At 50.4% G+C, this 21,766-nt stretch overlaps 1 protein-coding gene across 1 annotated transcript in view; it reads right to left on the bottom strand.

Annotated features, from left to right (window-relative positions):
• LRP4 (LDL receptor related protein 4) overlaps nucleotides 1-21,766 on the bottom strand; it is a 51,797-nt gene that overhangs the window by 15,082 nt on the left and 14,949 nt on the right. Inside the window, exons 5-31 of the mRNA XM_004264072.3 lie at nucleotides 21,481-21,597; nucleotides 21,017-21,145; nucleotides 20,661-20,780; nucleotides 20,135-20,260; nucleotides 19,395-19,520; nucleotides 19,071-19,205; nucleotides 18,596-18,721; nucleotides 18,047-18,277; nucleotides 17,025-17,181; nucleotides 15,181-15,398; nucleotides 14,844-15,020; nucleotides 14,335-14,457; nucleotides 12,217-12,425; nucleotides 11,962-12,043; nucleotides 11,083-11,188; nucleotides 10,117-10,318; nucleotides 8,267-8,456; nucleotides 8,051-8,182; nucleotides 6,981-7,121; nucleotides 6,529-6,615; nucleotides 6,250-6,421; nucleotides 5,451-5,613; nucleotides 5,103-5,328; nucleotides 4,443-4,746; nucleotides 2,867-3,085; nucleotides 2,570-2,704; nucleotides 1,629-1,737 (exon numbers count right to left, since the gene is read on the bottom strand). Of these exons, the coding sequence (XP_004264120.1) occupies nucleotides 1,629-1,737; nucleotides 2,570-2,704; nucleotides 2,867-3,085; nucleotides 4,443-4,746; nucleotides 5,103-5,328; nucleotides 5,451-5,613; nucleotides 6,250-6,421; nucleotides 6,529-6,615; nucleotides 6,981-7,121; nucleotides 8,051-8,182; nucleotides 8,267-8,456; nucleotides 10,117-10,318; nucleotides 11,083-11,188; nucleotides 11,962-12,043; nucleotides 12,217-12,425; nucleotides 14,335-14,457; nucleotides 14,844-15,020; nucleotides 15,181-15,398; nucleotides 17,025-17,181; nucleotides 18,047-18,277; nucleotides 18,596-18,721; nucleotides 19,071-19,205; nucleotides 19,395-19,520; nucleotides 20,135-20,260; nucleotides 20,661-20,780; nucleotides 21,017-21,145; nucleotides 21,481-21,597 (4,262 nt within the window). The remainder of the gene's footprint in view (nucleotides 1-1,628; nucleotides 1,738-2,569; nucleotides 2,705-2,866; nucleotides 3,086-4,442; nucleotides 4,747-5,102; nucleotides 5,329-5,450; nucleotides 5,614-6,249; nucleotides 6,422-6,528; nucleotides 6,616-6,980; nucleotides 7,122-8,050; nucleotides 8,183-8,266; nucleotides 8,457-10,116; nucleotides 10,319-11,082; nucleotides 11,189-11,961; nucleotides 12,044-12,216; nucleotides 12,426-14,334; nucleotides 14,458-14,843; nucleotides 15,021-15,180; nucleotides 15,399-17,024; nucleotides 17,182-18,046; nucleotides 18,278-18,595; nucleotides 18,722-19,070; nucleotides 19,206-19,394; nucleotides 19,521-20,134; nucleotides 20,261-20,660; nucleotides 20,781-21,016; nucleotides 21,146-21,480; nucleotides 21,598-21,766) is intronic.

The raw sequence follows: 21,766 nt of genomic DNA, 5'->3' as shown, positions 1-21,766 counted from the left end.
TTGTTGCAGTGGTAAATGGGAGTGTTTCCTTAATTTCTCTTTCAGATTTTTCATCATTAGTGTATAGGAATGCAAGAGATTTCTGTGCATTAATTTTGTACCCTGCAACTCTACCAAGTTCATTGATTAGCTCTAGTAGTTTTCTGGTAGCATCTTTAGGATTCTCTAAGTATAGTATCACGTCATCTGCAAACAGTGACAGTTTTACTTCTTCTTTTCCGATTTGGATTCCTTTTATTTCTTTTTCTTCTCTGATTGCTGTGGCTAAAACTTCCAAAACTATGTTGAATAATAGTGGTGAGAGTGGGCAACCTTGTCTTGTTCCTGATCTTAGAGGAAATGGTTTCAGCTCTTCACCATTGAGAATGATGTTGGCTGTGGGTTTGTCATATATGGCCTTTATTGTGTTGAGGTAGGTTCCCTCTATGCCTACTTTCTGGAGAGTTTTATCATAAATAGGTGTTGAATTTTGTCAAAAGCTTTTTCTGCATCTATTGAGATTATCATATGGTTTTTTTTTTTTTTTTTTTTTTTTGCGGTACGCGGGCCTCTCACTGTTGTGGCCTCTCCCGTTGCGGAGCACAGGCTCCGGACGCGCAGGCTCAGCGGCCATGGCTCACGGGCCCAGCTGCTCCGCGGCATGTGGGATCTTCCCAAACCGGGGCACGAACCCGTGTCCCCTGCATCAGCAGGCGGACTCTCAACCACTGCGCCACCAGGGAAGCCCTATCATATGGTTTTTATCCTTCAGTTTGTTAGTAGCTGTATCCCATTGATTGATTTGCATATATTGAAGAATCCTTGCATTCCTGGGATAAACCCCACTTGACCATGGTGTATGATCCTTTTCATGTGCTGTTGGATTCTGTTTGCTAGTATTTTGTTGAGGATTTTTGCATCTATGTTCATCAGAGATATTGGCCTATAGTTTTCTTTTTTTGTGACATCTTTGGTTTCGGCGTGTGGGATCTTCCCGGACTGGGGCATGAACCCGTGTCCCCTGCATCGGCAGGCGGACTCTCAACCACTGTGCCACCAGGGAAGCCCGATGCTATTATTAAACTCATTTATTTTTAAGTAAGTGAAGCTTAGAGAAGTTCACTGTCTTGTCAAAGTTGCATAGTTACTTCATGACACAGGCAGAACTTGAACCCACAGAGCTGGCTCATGGGAGGTACTCACTCAGTAAACACTTACCGACCGGCTACCTGCCTCAAAACTCTGGCTCTCAGCCACTCCACACCTCTGCCCACTAAAGTAAGCTGCCTGAGCTTGCATGCTGGGACCACAGCACTGGGATCAGCTGGGGAACTTGTTAAAATGAATATTCCTTGCCCAACCTTCAGGAGGCAGATTCTTTATATCCAGTGCCCGGGAATATGCATTTTAACAAATTCCACAGTTGACTCCGTACAGCTGTTTGAGAGCCACTCCTTCGATGTTAGAACATGGGACAGCAGGAGCAGCAGGGCACATAGTGGCAAGGCTTCAGTGTACAAGAATCACCCCTAAAATAAGCTTCCATAGCAAACCTGTTCAGTAGCACCTGGGGCTGAGGCTGCTGATGCAGAACCCCGAGGAAACACCCCTGTGAAGGAGGTTTAGTTACCTCTCTCCTGAGCCAGTACCTGAGTGAGAGCAAAGGGGTGCGACACGTGGCTGACCAAGACCTGCCGGAGCTTCCCACTGAGGTCGGCGCTCTCAATCCGGTCCAGATGGGCATCCACCCAGTAGATCCTGTAAAGGAAAGGAGAAAAGGCAGCTGCTGAAGACACTTGCCAGGTAGCCCAGCCCTGCCCTCAGGGAGCTAGCTGTCCCCTCCTGAGCTGAACTGGCAGGTGCTGTGAGCAGTCAAGTTGACTTGATGAGAGGTCACTGGGAATCCCCCCAAGCTGAAGAGCAGAACTTGGTTGGTGACTCATAAGTGGGGAGGCCAGGGCTGTTCTGCGGAGGGTAGAAATCTAGTGACCTCGGAGGAGCCAGCCCCCAGTCTCATCTTCAACGACTTGATAACCCTTTGACTCCTACCCAAGAATCAAAGCCCAAATTCTTGTGAACGCCCTTCAAGAAGAGACTCAGTCTACAAAGAGCTCAGTGAAGTTAACGGAAGAAGGCATTCCTCTCCTCCAGTCCAACTCTCCAGGTGACTTTGATTCCCTTCCCTTCTTCTGAGAGCAGAAAGGAGAATTGACTACTTTGGAGCCTCTTCCTCCCTCTTCTCCTGCCCTCCAGTATTTTTAATCTAGATCAGGAGTTGCAAATTCCAATACCTGATGGGATCAGGAGAGCAACAAATGCAAAGAATCGGTTAACTGGATGGGGGTAGTGGGATCTGCTCTGCTAAAGCATTCAAATGAAAAACATGTAAACCAGATAATCCCCGCCTGAGGGTTGAGTGCTGGATTCAGCAACACCTGCTCCAAGAATTTGTGCCCTCATACTTCTCACTGCTTGCTTTTCCCTACCTACCAAGGAGCTTTCTACTTGTTTGTTTTCACTACTTCAATCTCAACCATCCTCTCCTCTGCCCACCTGATTTCCAGGAGGCTGTCTGGGACAGGATTCCCACCTGCGGGTATCATAGTCCAGGGTAAGGCCATTGGGCCAACCCAGGTCTGTGTTGATGAGGACCTTCCGCTCAGAGCCATCCAAGTTCGCCCGTTCAATCTTGGCAATGTGGCCCCAGTCTGTCCAGAAGAGGTACCTGGGACACAACAGCGCCATCAGCAAGGCATGGGAAGATGGCATCCAGAAGTCGAGAGAATACAGGGACACCCAGATACCATTAATATACAGGCATCTTTCAAGAGCCTCTTCATCAGGCCCTTCTTCCCTGGGTCTCTTTTCTGCTGGCCAAAAAACTTACCCCTTCCTGGGGAAAACGGCAATGGCCCGAGGTTCATCCAGGCTGTTGTTAATCAGCACTTTGCGGCAGGAACCATCTAGCCTCGATGCTTCAATGGTATTTCGGCCTGTATCTGTCCAATACAGATTCCTGGCCACCCAGTCCACTGCCAGCCCATCGGTGGTCTTCAGCCCACGCCCGATCACCGTCTCCATGTTGCTGCCATTCAGATCTGCTCGCCTTGGGGAACAGCCCAGGGTTGGATGACTGACCAGATCAGCAATAGGCTGATACCCCTTTCATCCATGTTCCCATAATTGGATTCCCACTACACTGTAAGCCCCATAGGGGCAGGGACCAAGTATGTATAAGTACATTCCTCAGCATCTAGCACAGTAGGTATTCAAAGTATCTGCCAAATTGAATAAATTATTGGGAGGACAGAGTGTTTCCTGCTGTAAGTAGGGGGCATTTGGGCCCATGTCTTGCCAAAAGACAGGTTAATAAACCCCATACACCTTAAGGAGGAGACAAGGATTGCTAGATAGTGATTATGAGAAAGGGCAGATTTTTCCAAAATCTACTGTGCATTTTTATAGCAGTCCTACACCAGGGAATTCAACCTCAGAATGGGGGGCATGTCACAAATACACGGGGGACTTTTGTAAACTACATATGCCCACCAGCTCCCAGATTCTAATACACCCCTCAGGGAGAACAAAAGGGAATGCTCCTGTTCTTCTACGTGAGAATCTCTGCCATGGTAAAACCCTCTAACTGGTGACAGGGTACCACATTCCTCAGCTGTGTCGGGGTAAAAAACTGGAATAATAATAAATAAAACAAAAAATATTAAAAAACAAAACCCAACACAACCTTGTAAATAACCATAAGCCTTGGCATTTGGCCAGCGTTCCTGCATTATAATACAGATACTTGGTTTGGCTACACGGCCAACTGATCAATGAGTCTTAGAGGATCACTGGAGCTCCTGCAGAGCCCAATGGTAGAGGTAGAAAGCTCCGGGTCCCCAGCCTGACTTTATCTGTTTGTTTTACATACTGGGCTTCTATTAATCTTTTTTTGTTTAATATTTATTTATTTATTTGGCTGCGCTGGGTCTTAGTTGCGGCATGCAGGATCTTTTTTAGTTGCGGCATGTGTGTGGGATCTAGTTCTCCGACCAGAGATCGAACCTGGGCCCCCTGCACTGGGAGTGTGGAGTCTTAGCCACTGGACCACCGGGGAAGTCCCTATTAATCTTTAAATAGATAAATTCCCTGGTGGTCCAGTGGGTAGAACTCCGCACTTCCACCACAGGGGACACAATCCCTGGCTGGGAAATCCCACAAGCCAAGTGGTGTGACCAGAAAAAAAAGAATCTTGAAACACTTCATCATCTTTAAATAAAAGAAAACAAAAGTTTGAAACTCTGCTGTAAGTGATAACACTATAAAGCATACAGTTCAGGGTCAGAACTCACTATCCAAGTTGCGGAATCACTTAGTCCATTTAGAGGTCAACACAGACCATAACCTCAGCCATCAAAGGTCAGAAGCAGGTCTGTGTCTTCTGAAGGTTTCGGGGACCCTCATACCTGATAACATCCAGGAACACATCTGTGTAATAGACCTTTCCATCCACACTGTCATAATCCAGGGAGATGACATTGTTGAGCTCGGGAACGGGCATGTGCACATCTGTGTGGTCGCTGGTGTCCAGTGAGATACGCCGGATGGAGCCGCGGCTGGAGAAGAGCAGGTAGGTCTCAGGAGAGGGGTCACAGGTCTTCCCATCTCCCTTCAGCTGGATGCCAGTGGGGCAGGCACAGGAAAAGCCAGAGGGCCGAGGCAGGCAGAGGTGAGAGCAGCCACCATTTCTCGAGCTGCACTTGTTAAAACCTGAGAAAGAGAAGCACGAGTTTTGACACCCAGCCTGGAATATGGTCTGAATCTTATAAAGGTCCTAGTTTTTTGTGCCTGATTGTCTGCTATTCTACATAACAGGATTCGGTGCCTGGCAGGGAAGAGGCAGAAGGAGCAGGGGTGTCTCCAGGAGTCCTTTGAAGGTGACAGCACCCTGCTGTTGCAGTACCAGCCATACCCAGAGGGAACACAGCCTGATCCTGCAAGGGGGCTTAGGTAGGTCCCTGTCTCTCGGGTTGTAAAGGCATCTCTGTGCTCTGGATATATCTCTGATGTTGAGATACCCCCAGGAAGTCAGAGGCTCTGGCTTACAGCCCTAGGGATCTTCTCACCCAGTGGCTGTGCCCTGTCCACAGCCTGGATGTCCATGAGGCCTGGCAGGTTGGACCTCACCAGGATGACATTGCTGCCAGTACCCTTGTCGGCACGGTGGATGCTACGGGTCTGCCAGTCAGTCCAGTAGATATAGGAGTCGAGCAGGGTGAGGCCATATGGGTGCTGCACAGGTGACACCAGGGTGTGCCGACTGGCACCATTCAGATCAGCAGCCTCAATTCGCTGTAGAGGAAGGAGGGGGTGAGGGGTGGCTATCAGAAGACTGGGAGCCCTCAGCGGAGATTCCAGATAGGCCTCTCCCATATCCCCAGGCTTCTGCAAAGCAGCAGGAGCAGGACCCTCACCTCCGTGTGGGCATCAGCCCAGAGCAGTTGGGAGCTGGCCTTGTCCACAGTCAGTCCATTGGGCCACCCTAGGTTGTTGCTGATGAGCACGGTACGGTCTGAGCCATCCATTCCAGACCGCTCTAACTTGGCATTCTCCCCCCAGTCTGTCCAGTACATGAACCTGGGCAAGAAACAATACTAGCTGGTTATTTCCACAGTTCCTGTCTACTGTGAGTACTTAACAATATGCCAAACACTGTGAAAAGTATTTACATGCACAAAAGGGAGTTGTTGCTTAATGAATACAGAATTTCAGATTTGCAAGATGAAAAAGTTCTGGAGATCTGTTTCACAATAATGTGAATATACTTAACACTACTGAACTGTACACTTCAAAATGGTTAAGATGGTAAATTTAATGTTATGTTTTTTACAGTTAAAAAAAAAGTACTTTCCATGCATTATCCCACTTAATCCTCACAAGGTCCACAGGCATGCATTTCCATTGTCGGCTCCATTTTAAAGGCAAGGAAGCTGAGGACCAGGGAGGTTAAATATTGGACCCAAAGTGACAGACGCAGCTAATAAATGGTGAAGAAATTTGAATCCTGGATTTCTGATTCCGAGGTTCATGCTTTTAACCTCTACACTATACTGCCACCCTGAAAGAAGTCACAAGGAAGTGGAAGTGCCCCAGAGAGGTCAGTCTCAGTGCTCCTTTGAAGCATGCTTGCTCTCCACTGCCCCCCTTCACCCCATCCTTCGCCCCAGCTGAGCCAGCCCATCCCGCAGCCTGGAGCCACAGAGCTGCTCTCACCCCATCTCGTGGTACAGTACAATGGCACGGGGGCTGTCAAGGTTTTGCCACACCAACACCTTCCGCATGGACCCGTCCAGGTTGCCCACTTCAATCCGGTTGGTTCCCGTGTCTGTCCAGTACACTTTCCGGCCAACGGCATCCACTGCGAGCCCATCTGTGGTCTGCAGCCCTGCAGGAAGTCAAGACAGCACACTGGCTCCTGCCTTAAAACAGATGGGATATCTCCCCCAGCTCTGTAGCCAGACAGGTGGTCCCTGGGCTGGGAGCAAGGCCCACCTGTGGTGATGATGTCCTCATGCTGTGAGCCATCCAGATTGGCACGGCTGATCCTGTGCAGCGTGCTGTCTGACCAGTACACTTTTCCTGGAAAGGGAAGCCTTGGCTCAGCCTGGACTTTCACCCCGCCCCCCAAAGGAACACACACAGCTAACATGCCCTGAGACACCAGGGCATGTCAGAGAGCCCTATACCCCTGAGCAGAGGATATCAAGGGAAATATAGAAATATCATAGCAGGATAGCTCTTGGCAGAGATGAAGTGGAAGGCTCCCAAACCCCATGCCCTCATAACCAAAGAGAAAGTGCTATAGAGATGGGGCAGGGGTCATGCCAGAGGGAACGGGGAGCCCCCAGGCTCTTACCAGGAGGCAAAGGTGGTGGGAAAGCAAGGGCAGCAGTTGCTGTAAGGCAGGGACAGTGGACCAGGAGAGAAGGGAGGGCCACACAGACCTTCCTGGGGATCCACTCCAATGGCAATGGTGTTCTTCATGGTAATGTTGATTGGTACCACCACATCGGCAAAATAAGGGATGTCCAAGGAGACCATGCGTATGTCTATCCTCCTGGCGAAGATGAGGAAACTGTTCATGCCTGCCCAGGTGGGGAGAGAAGAAAAGAGGACAGTCATCCTAGCACAGCCATTAAGAACATTTGGAGTAAGGCAAACTGAAGTTCATGCCCTGTCTCCATTAGTTTCTAGTTCTGTGATCCTGGGCACATTATTTAAATTGTTTAAGGCTCACTTTCATCATCTGTAAAATGGGGACAATAACAGGGTGGCTGTAGGAATAAAAGAGATCATGTACAGAAAACCCTTAGCATTGGGTCTGATACATAGTCATCACTCTTTATTAATATCATGAAAATGAATCTCTTTGAAAGACCTTTTACCATGAAGTTTAAGAAACTTCATGTTAGGTGAAGGAGGGCTTTACCCACAACCTGAGAAGCACAATTCAGAGCTCCTTTCTTGCTCTAATTCCCCAGGAAGTTAGGGTTCAAATGCAGCCTACCATGCAGCAGCCCCTAGGGAGAAACCCCAACATCCATCTGGGCAGCCAGGTCCTGCTTCTGAGACCTTTCAATTAAGGTTATACGAAGGTTGTGCTGGTTGTGTGTACTCACAAAAGTGCCATTTCCAAAGGAAGTACCATCCAATTGTAGATATCATATGTTCTAGTATTTACTATACCGATTTTGGGCAGAAGGAACAAAACTGACTTGTTCTAACCGAACCAGTATATTATGACAATTTCCCAACAGATAAAAGTAAAGTGTCTGAGAAGGGAGCATCTTTTTCTAATATGCATGAAGACACCATGAGACCTAGTTGGATCCTGCTTCTAATCCTGTCTACCTGCTCCTCTGGACCTCTTCTTTTTTCTAAAAGCTTCATCTCGCCCCTAAGCCTCTAGAAGCTTAGGTTTCTCAGACCACACCAGAGTCCACTTGCAGGGAAGAAAGAGAGCCACTGCTCCTCCCAGAGAGGCTCTATCTAGGTCTGTGATGCTTAGACCTACCTGGTGAACAGGTCTTGCCATCAGGCATCAGGTTGATGCCTGTGGGGCAGGTACAGCTGAAGGCACTTGGATTTGGGGACCGAAGACACAGGTGGCTGCAGCCGCCATTCTCCGTAGCGCATGGTGTGGACACTGGGTGGAGAGGAATGGGTCAATGGGAAGGACCATTGCAGAGGGAAGCAGAGGAGAAGCAAGTGTGGGCCAAGGGCTGCTTACCTGGGGGTCGCCGGCGGTGGAAGACGTGGATGTCCATGAGGTTTTCCAAGTTCTCCTGCAGGGTCTCCCGGTCCAGTCCCGTCAGCCGGTCGGCACTCTGAATACTCTTGGTCTGCCAGTCAGTCCAATAGATGCGCTCTCCATAGAGGGTCAGCCCAAATGGGTGGGGCAGCTGGCTTCCAATCAGTACCTGCCAGGGACCCAGCACTTGTGTCATGCCCCAGCAAGTCCTGACAGTACAGAGTAGTGGTCAAGGGCTCAGGTGAGGAGGCAGGATGCAGCTCTGCCAGTACCACCTGCTGTGTGACCTTGAGCTAGAGCTGGTTATAAACTCTGAGCCTTGGTCAGCCAATCTGTGATATGATCGTGACAGTGCCTGGCTCCAAGGGTTGCGTGATGATTGTAAAAGATCATGTATTATTTACATAATCTCAAAGTGTCTCTGCACAAATTACTTATTAATTACAAAAGGAGAAATAGCAACTTTACAGTGGACACCACCTTAACTGTACCACCAAAGTTGGTATCACAATGATGGGACAAGCTGACATCGGTGGCTACTGATAAGACACATTGAAAACTCAGGACACAACTTTACTTATCATAGTATTTCTGCCCCAAATGCATAATCTGAACTTAATCATAAGGAAACATCAGACAAACTGAGGGACATTCTACAAAATAACTGGCATTTACTCTTTAAAGATACGAAGATCAGGAAAGACAAAGACAGGCTGAGGAAATGTTCCAGATTAAAGAGACATGATTACTAAAAACAACTGTGATCTGGGATCAGATCCTGGACTAAAAAAGAAAAATGAAAAAAAAAAAGCTATAAGGACATCATCGGGGCAATTGGTGGTGAAATTGAATATAGACTGTGATTAGATAGTAATATTGTATCAATGATAAATTTCCTGGTATTGATCATTATATTGGGATTATGCACGACAATGTTCTTATTCTTAGGAAATATGCACTGGACTATTATGGGTTCAACGGCAGGATGTCTCCAATTTAATCTCAGATGGTTCAGAAGAATTGTGTGGTGTGTGTGTGTGGACAGAGAGAGAATAAGAATGATATAACAATGTGGCAAAGCACTGAGTAGAGTTCCCTGTGCTATACAGTAGGTTCACTTTGCTGTACAGCTGAAACTAACACAACATTGTAAAGCAACTAACTATACTCCAATAAAAATTAATAAAAAATTATCTTCAAAGTTGCTATCAAAAAAAAAAACAATGTGGCAAAATATTAGTTATTGGTTTTTCCTATTTTTTTTTTTTTTTTTTTGCGGTACACGGGCCTCTCACTGTTGTGGCCTCTCCCATTGAGGAGCACAGGTTCCGGACACGCAGGCTCAGCGGCCATGGCTCACGGGCCCAGCCGCTCCGCGGCATATGGGATCTTTCCGGACCGGGGCACGAACCCGTGTCCCCTGCATCGGCAGGCGGACTCTCAACCACTGCGCCACCAGGGAAGCCCTCTTTTGACTATTCTTACAACTTGTCTGTAGGTTTGAAATTATATCAAAATAAACAATAAAAACAAAGAGAGAGAGAGGTCATGGGCCCAATATGCAACTGGTGATTAATTAGCATTAGTGTTGATGGTTATCAGGAAAGCACTTATACCCTCAGCCCACAAGCCACATGATCCCTAGTTTCCTTTCTTCATCAAGGAGCAGGGACCCCGGGCTCTGGAGCACAGCCGCAGTTTCAGAGAAATAGCAAATGCACCATGCTGGATCACCCCTAGGCTTCCCTGGGTCCTGTTAGCTGCCAGCCAGGAAGCGCCACCCTGGAGGCTGTCAGGGCTGGGGGAGGATGCCTTAGTACCACCCTTACCTTCCTTTTGCTGCCATCCAGTCCGGCAAATTCAATCGTCTTCATGCCAGCATCAGCCCAGTATAGCCGCTGGGACCCATAGTCAATGGCTAATCCATTAGGCCACGTCAGATTAGAAGAGATGATGACCTGACGACCTGAGGCATCCATGCCAGCTCGTTCAATCTTGGGGCTTGCACCCCAGTCCGTCCAATACATGTACCTGGGCACAGGCAAGGGAGGTCTTACAAGCCTTCCAGTTAATACCCAGTGGGGATTCAGGGTTCCTAGGGTTTGAGGGTTTCTGCTTGCTATAGCTACCCCAGCCTCTTGCCTCAGTTCCCAGCCCCCTTCTGGGTTCTGGTCTTGTATCTCACATCCCTATCAAAAAGTACCCGAGGATCTTAAATGTTTCCTTGACTGGATGGGTTAAATAATTATGGTATATCAACTTAACAGAATTCTATATAACCACCAAGAAGAAAAAAATAGATCTATATAATCAAATGGAAAGATAGCTAAGATATATAGCCAAGTGAAAACCCAAGTTACAGAAGAGTATGCCATTGTTGTCAAACCAAAACCATCACCTCCACCGCTACATGTATGCATACACATAGAAGAAAATCTGGAAAAAATACCCTAAACTGTTAACCACAGTTATTTTTGGAGAGTGAGATTATAGGGAATCTTCACTTTCTACAGACTTTTTTTTTTTTAAAAAAACACAATGGATTACTTTGGTAAGCAGACCAAAAAGCCAACCAAACAAACAAAAAAACAGAAAAAGAAAAAAAATTTTAAATGTAAAAGGTTTCCTTGTCCATGAAGGAGACAGAGTTGTCACGATGCTCTGTGGTTTCTACAGCTGCTCTTGCTTCCTTGGTGTGCCCGTGAGATCTAGCCACTCTCTCTAACCTCCAGACTCCCCCCTAGTACTCAGATCTGGGGCTGGGGGGAACTTGTTCCAAAGGGGCTGGTGCTCACCCGCCCATGGGTTCCACTACGATGTCCCGGGGACGATCAAGGTTTTCCCAGATGAGTACTGTTCTCATGCTGCCATCCGTGTTGGCCACTTCAATCCGGTCTGTCCCTACCAAGAAGTAAGGGGCAAAGACGTTAACTAGTCTTGGTCATTCGCCCTCTTACCTCCCATGCCCAGCACAGAGCATGGCATGCCGTAGATGCTCAAGCAATACTTTGTGATAAATGCGCGATGGATATTTAGTGAATTGAACATCAAGAAGAAATTCAAGGAAGTGATCAGTTCCATTTTGTGGAAGAGTAAGGCTTCCTCAACCCAAGCAACCCACTCTGTCCTATAATTTAAGGCAATGCTTCTCAAACTTTAGTGTGCACAAAAACCAGAAGAGCTTGTGAAAGTAGAGATTCCTGAACCTAACCCCCGAAGATTCCAATTCAGCAGGTCTGACGTGGGGCCCAAGAATCTGCATTTCTACCAAGTTCCCAGGTAATGCTGATGCTGATTCTGCTGGGAACCACACTTTGATAGCTCTGGTTTAAGGCATTCCCCTTACCTTCCACATTTAACTGCCTAATAGAAAATGCCTCTTGTACCAAGACAGCGATGGAAGGAAAACCACAGGGCGTTATCTGAAATGACGCAAAGCATTCTCAAGCATCAGCTGCACAGCAGAAGTAGCCGCCACTTGAATAGCAAAGGCTCAACCCTCAGATGTGAGCGGCTAACTTCAGCTCTGCAGCAGCCCAACCACTCCTGACCTACCAAGGACTTCAGGTCAAGACAGAAATGGTCTAGGAGGGGCACTGGGCCCTTTGTACCCGAGGCCAGGGGTTTAAATAAGAGGATCCCAGAGAGCCAGGCCATAGTTGCCCTCTACATACCTGCATCTGTCCAGTACAGCTTGTTGGTGACCCAATCAATGGCCAGGCCTGCCGGGCTCTCCAAACTGGTATCCACTACCACCTAGGCAGGAAGCAAAGCTCTGTCACCAACTGGACTTACACCCCAGCTCGGGGGCCCAAACTCCACCAATTCACAGGCTGGCAAAGGTAGGGGAAGCCCTTACCCAGGAGAAGGTGAATTCCATCCCTCAATCTCTGCCCTCCCCAAGGGCCTGGGCCCACGCTGGGCCCTACCTCCTGTCCTGTTCCATCCCACTTGGCCCTGCTGATGGTGTCAGTGCTGACATCCGTCCAGTACACGTGGTCATCCCGGGAGTCCCAGTCAAGGGCCACAGCACTGCGCACGTCAGCCAGTGGGATGACATCATCGGACAGGTCCTCTGTGTCGAAGCTGATCCGACGGATGTCCATCCTTCGGGCAAAAAGCAGGAACTTGTCAAGACCTGATCAAAGGCCGAAAGGGGTCTTCTTTTAATGCTCTAAATCCAATAACAATGACAGACACAGACGCTCACCTGTGTGACATCTGGTTCAATCACACTTCCTGGGGTCTGGTGCCCTTTGTCCCCTACTCTTCACACCTCAAGCCCCCTTTGAGCATCGGGCAGCCCGTGCTGGCACAATCAGACTTTAAGATCCAATGGAAGTAGACTCGACCAGGGCCCAGAGGTGCATCCTGTTTAAGCGTCTGTCAGCTTCATCTCAGCTTGCCTCTCCTGTTACTTTGCTCAGGCTCCTCTGGTGTACTGGCTAGGTCACTGCCAACCCCACCCTGCCTCTCTGCCTCCGTGTCCGCTTCAGGACTTCTGCTCCACTCCGTCATCTAGATCCCTTCTTCTTGCTCTTCATGACTTCAGCCAATAGTGACTATTTGCAGAGCACTTACTCCTTGCCAGGCACCAAGCTTGGTGCTTTTCTTGCCTCGTCTCCTTTACCCTCATAACAACCCTTTGTGGTTCACGCCATTTTTATTCTTATTCTCTGGATAAGCAATCCTGAGGCTAACAGGGGCCAAGTAACTGGTCCAGGATCCCACAGCTACAAAGCACTGAAGCAGGGACTTGAACTCAGGTCTGACTCCAGAGATGGAGCTCTGGCCACACCTCTATAGAGCTTCTTCCCAGCTGGCTCTTTTCCATCCCCTGCCCCTATTCTGGTCTGTCTGAATATTTCCCCATATACTATTCTGCTTGGAAAGGCACTTCCTGCCTAACTTTATCAGCTATCTTCTTTTAAGCTCTGGGAAACCTTTAAGGGGAAGTTCCTTGCATCTCATTAAGACAACGTGGGAATAGCTGGGCACAAAAGAAGGCAAGGAAATGAGGTTCTCAATCAAAGTGTTGAATGACCACTGCCCCTGTTCCTCTGAATAGTTTTCCTAATTTCACTCTCTGGAAAAGACCTAGATCCCAAGAGAAATTTGATTTTAACCAGAGATAAGAGGATCAGTGGGCATACAGCAGTAAATGAGAAGAGCTGTGATGTGTGAGGAATTACCCCAGCCCCTTGCTGGTTGTGCTATACATCTGGATCACGCTTCTCTGGACTATTCTTAGGAAAAAGCACCTGCACCACTGAGCTAGACAAGGCCACCCTCTCAAGGCAATACACCTTCAGGAGCTCAAAGGAAGCCAGAGTAGCGGTTCAGGGAGCCCCCTGGGAATCCCATTATCTTTCACTCACTAGGCACTTATTTATCCAGGGCTTATGTATGCAGAGCACCATCAGAAGTCCTGATCTTACTCTATGGTTTAGGGGCTGAGAGAAAGTCTGTAACAGGGTGAGGCTAAAGGTAAAGAGCTAGGAAGCCTTTCCCCTGCTTTGTAGAAGGGCCTGGAACCCTCTTGCTGCCTACAGACAAAGCATCCTGGGTGAAATGATACACAAGCCTGGCTGCAGGAGTTCATACTTGACTGGGTGGTGTCACTGAGCCTTCAGGGACTACTGCTGGGCCCTCAGCCCTCAGCTTTTTTTTTTTTTTTTTTTGCGGTACGTGGGCCTCTCACTGTTGTGGCCTCTCCCGCTGCAGAGCACAGGCTCCGGACACGCAGGCTCAGCGGCCATGGCTCACGGGCCCAGCCGCTCCGCGGCATGTGGGATCTTCCCGGACCGGGACACAAACGCGTGTCCCCTGCATCGGCAGGCGGACTCTCAACCACTGCGCCACCAGGGAAGCCCAGCCCTCAGCTTTGACATGGGAGCCCTCAGCCTCTTACATTCTTCCTCTCCAGGGGCTACCTGAGGAGCCCGGCTCCTCCCCACAACTGGCAATCCCTGAACTCCTATCCCTTGTTCCTTCCACCCACCCTCACAAGGTATGTCCATTGAGGCAGGTGCCCTAGACCCACTTACTCTGGGCACAGGCGTGGCTGCTGATCTTGCGGAAGCCAGTGGGGCAGGCACAGGTGTAGTTCTGTCCACTGGGAAGACACAGGTGGGTGCAGCCTCCGTTGTTGTCCCCACAGCGGTTTTTCCCTGCTCAAAAAGCCCAGAGCAAGAAGGTCGGGTAAGACCAAAGGTTGGGAGAAGCGGTCCCAAGACTAGTGAGTAGTGGTTTAGCAAGGGTATGAGTTCCCTCAAGGGAGGAACTATGCCTTATTAGTTTTTATATCTGCCCCACCTGTAAGCAGAGTGAATCCCTGACACACAGGAAATGTCTGCATGAATTAGATGGGGACAGTGAAATTGAAAGTCCTTCATGAGTCTCAACGTTGTACTACCCTAAATTTCCAGCAGAGGGAGGGATTCGCCCACATCAGTGCTAATCTCAAATTTCCCCCGCGAGAAACAACGGCAACTGTGACAGGTGCAAGGAAGGTTCTCAGAAGCACTGGAGGCCCACCAGGTGGGCGGTTTTTTACCTGCAGGCTGGCGCTGGGGGTGCAAGGTGTGGATGTCCATGGGGAAGTGCAGTTTGTTGCGAATGATCTCCTGGTTCTTGCCAGTAAACTTGTTAGCACTATTGATGCTCTTGGTGTGCCAGTCTGTCCAGTACAGGCTATCTTCAAACACGGTGATGGCAAAGGGATGCGGGAGGCCTGGGGGAAAGCCCAGGATGACCTCAGTCTAGACATGGCCCACCTGGCCCCTGGGCCCAGGCCCAGCAACTGTACAAATCTCACCCTCTGCCACGGCTCCTGGGGGCCGGGACAGTGGAAGTAGGATGAGAGATAAAGGAGAGTGAAGGGAGGGCCTCACCCTGGCTAATGACAGCCTTGCGGTGACTCCCGTCCAGATCGGCCCTCTCGATGACGTGGTGCTTAGCGTCCACCCAGTACATACGACGCCCGGCATAGTCAATGGTGAGGCCGTTGGGCCAGAAGAGATGGGTATCGGCGATGATGCGGCGTCCAGAGCCATCCATGCTGGAGGCCTCGATGCGGGGGGTGTTGCCCCAGTCTGTCCAGTAAATGGTACTGGGAATAGAAAAAAGCACATTGCGAGGAAGGCAGTAGAGGGTGGGTAAGTACCCAGGATAGTAATCAGGCAGGGGGCTTTTATTGGTTTAAACCAGGTGACTCCAACTGTTAGGAGACACATTGTTTGGTCTGCAGAGCATTTTTTCAATATTTGAATTTAAATGTCTCTAGACAGGGCATGTATTCATTTAACAAAAAAAATTTTGGAATACCTGCTACGAGCAGGGCATATCTATCTTAGGTATTGGGAGTGCAGCAGTGAACAAAACAGACAAAAATCCTGACCTTGTGGAACTGACAATATACTAGGGTGATACGACTTAGGACAAGCACTTTCTTCTTCGTCATAATGTCTACCACCGCCTTTTGTAATTTCACACATGCGCACGCATGTGCGCACACACACACAGTGTTTCTAAAACAGCTGACCTGCAACTGTAGGATCTTAGAGGACACCCCCCTTGATTGACTGCACTTAAATTTTTCTTTTTAATATTTATTCATTTGGCTGCGTGGGGTCTTCGTTGCGGCACACGGGAGCCTTCATTGTGGCGCTTGTTCGGGCGCACGGGCTTCTCCCTAGTTGTGGTGTGCAGGTTTTCTCTTCTCTAGTGGTGGCGCACAGGCTCCAGGGCGCATGGGCTCCAGAGCGCGTGGGCTCTGTAGTTTGTGGCATGTGGGCTCTCTAGCTGAGGCACGCAAGCTCAGTAGCTGTGGCGCGCGGGCTTGGCTGCCCCGCAGCACATGGGATCTTGGTTCCCTGACCAGGGATCGAACCTGCGTCCCGTGCATTGGAAGGCGGATTATTTACCACTGGACCACTAGGGAAGTCCCTGCATTTAAGTTTTAAAATCCAGAGGCTAAGAACTTGCATTTCAGGAGACCTTTCTTCTAATAATAAAATTATTAATTTTTATTTTATTTTTAAAGTAATGCCAGCTTCTTGCCATTCAACTTTGCCAGGTTTTTTTTTTTAAAGTTATTTTATTCTGATTTATTTATTTTTTGGTTGTGCCGGGTCTTAGTTGCAGCTCGCCAGCTCCTTTAGTTGCAGCACTTGCGCTTTTTTTTTAGTTGCAGCTGGTGGGCTCCTTAGTTGTGGCAGGCAAACTCTTAGTTGCGGCACGCATGTGGGATCTAGTTCCCTGACCAGGGATGGAACCTGTGTTCCCTGCATTGGCAGGCAGATTCTCAACCACTGTGCCACCAGGGAAGCCCCCTATTAATTTTTATTAATTAGCTCAACCCTATGAACTAATAACAAAAATACTAAACATCTGCCACTTATATAATGTGTTATGCCATTTAAAATGCATCATCTCATTCAATCTTTAATCTTCACACAGCTGTGAGGTAGGTATATTTTTCGATCACCAGTTTAGAAATGAGTAAAATGGAGGCATAGAGAGATTAATTAGCCCAAGGCCATACAGCCAATTACTGAAGAGCTGTAAATCCAGGTGTGTCTGAGTGCACAGCCAAGGCTATTAACATCACCCTGTGAGGATGCCCGCCCACCCCACCCCCTTCCAATAAAGTCTGGCCCAGGTGGTGGTGGTGGGGGGGGGACTGTCCCTGGAGGTTGCATGAGGAACCTGGGAGCTTGAGCCACAGCTCACTCACCCCTCCATGGGGTGCAAGGCAATGGCCCTGGGCTTCTCAAGGTTCTGCCATAGAAGCACCTTCCGGTGGGCCCCGTCCAGGTTAGCCACCTCAATCCTTGATGTCCCTGAGTCGGTCCAGTAGAGTTTGTCATGGACCCAATCCACAGCCAGGCCCCCTAGTGGAAAGAGGCCATGGAAAAATGTCAGGGGTTCAGCCCAGGCTCCTCTGTGCCATAGAAGCAAGGGCAGCTCTTACACAAAGCCGTTTCTTGGGCCAGGTACTCTTCTAACCATGTTACACACACTAACTCATTTAATCATCACAACAGCTGTGTGAGCTAGGTACTATAATGCCCATGAAGGTGAGGATATTGAGGCACAGAGAAGTCAAGTAACTGTCCAAGGTCATGCATTTCCTCCTCGCAGCCAATCACATTCCACTTCACGAATCCTGGCTCCCTGACCCACACCCAGGGTCCCCGACTGCACTGGCCCAGGGGTTTACAGATTGTGGCTCAGGGGTTCACAGAGGAACATCAGAAGTCCCGTAAGCATTTGAGTCAAATGTGCTCAATACCAAATTCTAACCCACTTCCCTTGCTTGTAGAATGGCCTGAGATTGCAAAGTGAGCTATTGTTTTTCTAATCTGCAAACATTTGGATATATTTATCTGGGTTGATCAGAATATTCCTAATACTAAGCAATCAAAAGTCAGAATTTAATTGGATGCAAGGCTGATAGAGAACTGTTAACGGTCATCCACAAATCTCTGATTTCAGATGGTTACATTCATCAAAACGGTCTCATTACTCTTGCTGACTGAGCTCATGTTTGCTTTACAACCAGCAGATGTTATAAACCTGAACCTATAAAATGAAGGTAGACTAATGAATGTTTTCCATATTAGAGTTCCATCCAAGATTTCACTGCGAGAAGAAGATGTTCCGCTGCCTAAGGTTTGTAGCCACTCGCCTGTTCTTTCCTTGATGGCTCTGCATGTGGTGTGGCCCTGCCCCTCCCCATGGGGCCTCGTTCCCTACCTGGGCTCTCGAGCCCTGTAGACACAACCTCTTCCACATTGCTGCCATTGAGGTTGGCGCGGAGGATCCGGTCCAGGGTGACATCGGACCAGAAGACAAGCTCACGCCGGTGGTGGAAGTCGAGGGCGATGGCGTTCTCCAGGTTGTTGAGCAGCAGTGTGTACTCAGAGCGGTGCGGCAGCACCTGCCGGATGTCGATGCGGTTGGCGAACAGTAGCACAGGCTCCGGCCCTGGGACGTGGCATAGAAATGGGGCCCCCGCCAGGCTCCAGAGCTGCCCCTGGCAACATCAGCATGCACCCCCAGCTCCAGGGGGCCCCTAGCCCTCTAGGGCACGTCCCAAGCCGTTAGCATCAGTGCTAGAAGGGCGGGAGCCTGCAAAGTACACATCCCACCCCAGCAGGGTTTTGCTTGGGGCTCAGGATGCAATTCATAGCTCCATTTTACTGCAATGGAAACAGCTAACTCTCGGCAAATCTCCAAGCACCGGAGCACCTGGCTGCCAGGCTCAGTCCTCTGCCCACCCAGCCAAATGCCAACACCCCTTACCCAGAGCCTTGCAGCTGCGCCGGTCAGGCCGGAGTTCGTAGCCTGCTTCGCACCAGCACTGGAAAGCCCCCTCGCTGTTGGTGCAGCCCTGGCTACAGTACCCCTCCTCGGCACATTCATTCACATCTGTGAGGACGGAACGTGGTCAGGAGATCTCTGTTTTGCCATCCTCCCACCCCAACTGCCCAGCTGATGAGCTGCTTCCCTGCCCACATACCCATCTACTTTCCAGGCCTAGTGGGAAGACTATATCACAAGCGGTCAAGGGCTTTGAGTTCACTCCGAGCTGGGCTGGAATCCCAACTCTGCTCACTCACCTCTCTGAGCTTCCGTTCCCCCACCTTTGAAATGGGAGGGATAACAATCCCTACCTCCCAAGGCTACTGTGATCATGATATGAGGTTACGCCCATCAAATGCCTGACCCATCGGAAACACAGCTGCCTGGCCCTGCTCCCACCCAGGCCCCAGCTCACCCTGGCACGTGCGTCCGTCCTCGATGAGCCGGTAGCCTGTGTGGCAGGTACACTGCACTGCCCCCCGCACCATCTGGCACTTCTGGGTGCAGCCACCATTGTTAACATTGCAGTTCTCCTCACCCGTCCGGGGCCCTGTGCCAGGCAGGCCAGAGATGGGAGTTGAGCCCAGAATCCTCCCCCAGACAGCCAACTTGGCATTCCACCTGGACCACGAAGAACAGCTCCTGAGGCTGCAAGAGTCACTGGGGAGGCTTCTCTTTGAAGCATATGGGCGGGGCTCAGCCACAAACCACGGGTGGGCGCGCCCGGGGGGACACTCACGGCAGCTCTGCTGTGGGCTTTCGTCGCTGCTGTCCCCACAGTCGTTGACCCCATTGCACAGCTTCCTCTGCCCGATACAGCGCCCATTCCAACACAGGAACTGGTCCGAGGCACAGTGGGGGCTTCCTGGAGAGGGAGGGAGGAAAATGGGGAAGGAGGGAGGGAGACCCAGGTCACATCAGGGCAGGGCTTGGGTCAGCAAAAGGCTGGGAGCCTGTCATTTTCTAGGGTGAGCTGGAGACAGATGAGACTCAAGGTGGGAGGGTCGGGGTCCAAGGCAGGAAACAGCTCAGACAGCGCTGGCTGAATGTCTGCATGTGTTTTCTCCCCAGGACACCGCAGTGGGATGGTGAGGGGTGTGGGACAGAATGAGAGCACATCCATGTGTCCGGCACCAGTGTGGCTAGGGGAGGGGGCATGGGGGCTGTCAGCCAGAGAGCAGTCCTTGCTCACGAGGCCAGAGCACCAGGCACCAGCCATGTGTGAGTTAATATGTGAGAGGCCATTGAAACTCCCAGCCCTGATACTGTGTTCCAGGCCATGAGACTGCAGGTCAACAGATGCACCTGGATTTGACACTGGTAATTGAGAAGAGCAGGGAAAATCCAGGTCATGGGCAAGATCTGACTAAAGCATCACCTTGGCCCAAATGGAAAGGCAGCAGTAACACCCTCTTCCCACCCCTATCCTCCAACCCACCTATGGGTTAACGGGTCTGGGGTACCCCTGGGAGACTCTACCTGTGTTCTCACAGTTCTCTTCATCGCTGTTGTCCGCACAGTCGTCCTCCCCATCACAACGCCAGGACAGACGGACGCAGCGGCCTGACCGACAGCGGAACTGTTCCGCCGTACATATCGAGGTGGCTGGGCAAAGCAAAGGTCTAATGAAAGCCGGGCCCCACGTCAGCCCAAAGCACCACCCAGACACCCCAAAATGCGCTTTATGCCAGCACCCACGCCACTCTTCTTGACAGCAGCGTCACAGCTGGTCTATATGGCATCTCTGTGGGAATTGGAAAAAGGTGCCTTTTCCTCAAGACACTTTACTGCCATCTGCTGGAAACTGCCATGATGACTATATAAATCTACAGAATCATGGAAGATATGTCTACCGTGGAACTGGCATCCTTTGCACCTAGCACCTCTGGGCCATGCCCAACCTACACGACTGTACATGGTGGTCCTGTCCTAACTGTCTTCAAGCTTTACCGGTGGTGGCCTCTCTCTACTTCCAGCCCAGGCCGTCGGCACCGCCCCCACTCACTGCAGTTGCGCTCATCAGATTGGTCATCACAGTCCGCGTCGCCATCACAGCGCCAGCCCGCGTTTATGCACAGGCCACTGTCACACATGAACTCCCCAGAGCGGCAGGGCTGGTGGGAGGCTGCAGAAACACGATAGGCTTCTGTCTCTAGCTAGTCCCTGCACCCAGTGTCCCATGGCAGACCAGAAAGCCCCAGCCCCAGCACCCAGGCTCTTCTATCTTTGCTCAGTAGGGACCAGGGAAACCAAAAGCTTGTCCCCTGAGCTCCTGACCCAGGTGGCACCTGTGCCTTGCCACCCCAGGAGTTCCTCCCAGCCTGGCCTCCCCTCCCCCACCCAGCTGGCCAGAGCACTCACAGCAGTCAGACTCGTCCGACCAGTCTCCGCAGTCATCATCACCATCGCAGTGGTAGATATCGAGGATGCAGCGGCCGTAGGCACACTGAAACTCCTCCAGGTTGCAGGGGGGCACTGGCACTGCCGAGGCTGGAAGGAGGGCAGGGGCGGGGAGGGGAATACACTCAGTCCTGGACAGAGGAGAGGGGCCCTGACTCCTCAAAGGAGCAAGATGCTCAGACAAAGAAACCAGGTTTCATTTGGGATGGCCCTTATAGACTCCCATATTCTGGTGGACCAAAGGGAGACCTCCCTTCCCACCTGGGGAACCTGTTCCCTCCCTGGCTCAACCTAGGAGGAGCCGCTTCTTAAGAACCCACACTCCTTGCCCACTGTTCATGCACTCCTCAGCCTGGCCCTCAGCCCATGGCATGGAGCTCTCTGCCCCATCCCAGCCCAAGAGCCTGAGTTCTGGGGCCACTCACGACAGCTCTCCTCGTCAGAGCCATCTTTGCAGTCAGTGTCACCATCGCAGTACCAGTGCTCAGCGATACAGCTTCCATCGCTGCAGCGGAATTCCTTGTCGGAGCACTTGCGCATGTCTGGGGGGACGCAATGGGACAACAATCCTGCAGGAGCCCCACCGGCAACCCTCCTGCAATCCTCCCTGACTCCCATCCTCACTGCCCCTGGGAGTCTGACCCAGGCCCTGCAAGACACCACAGATTCGGTGCAGACTCCCAAGGGGAAAGCCGACGCCCTGGAGAGACT

This window comes from Orcinus orca, chromosome 8 (genome assembly GCF_937001465.1).
Source record: "Orcinus orca chromosome 8, mOrcOrc1.1, whole genome shotgun sequence".
Lineage (NCBI taxonomy): Eukaryota > Metazoa > Chordata > Mammalia > Artiodactyla > Delphinidae > Orcinus > Orcinus orca.
Note: the sequence above shows the minus strand (reverse complement) of the source record. Positions and strands in the feature narration are given on the sequence as shown.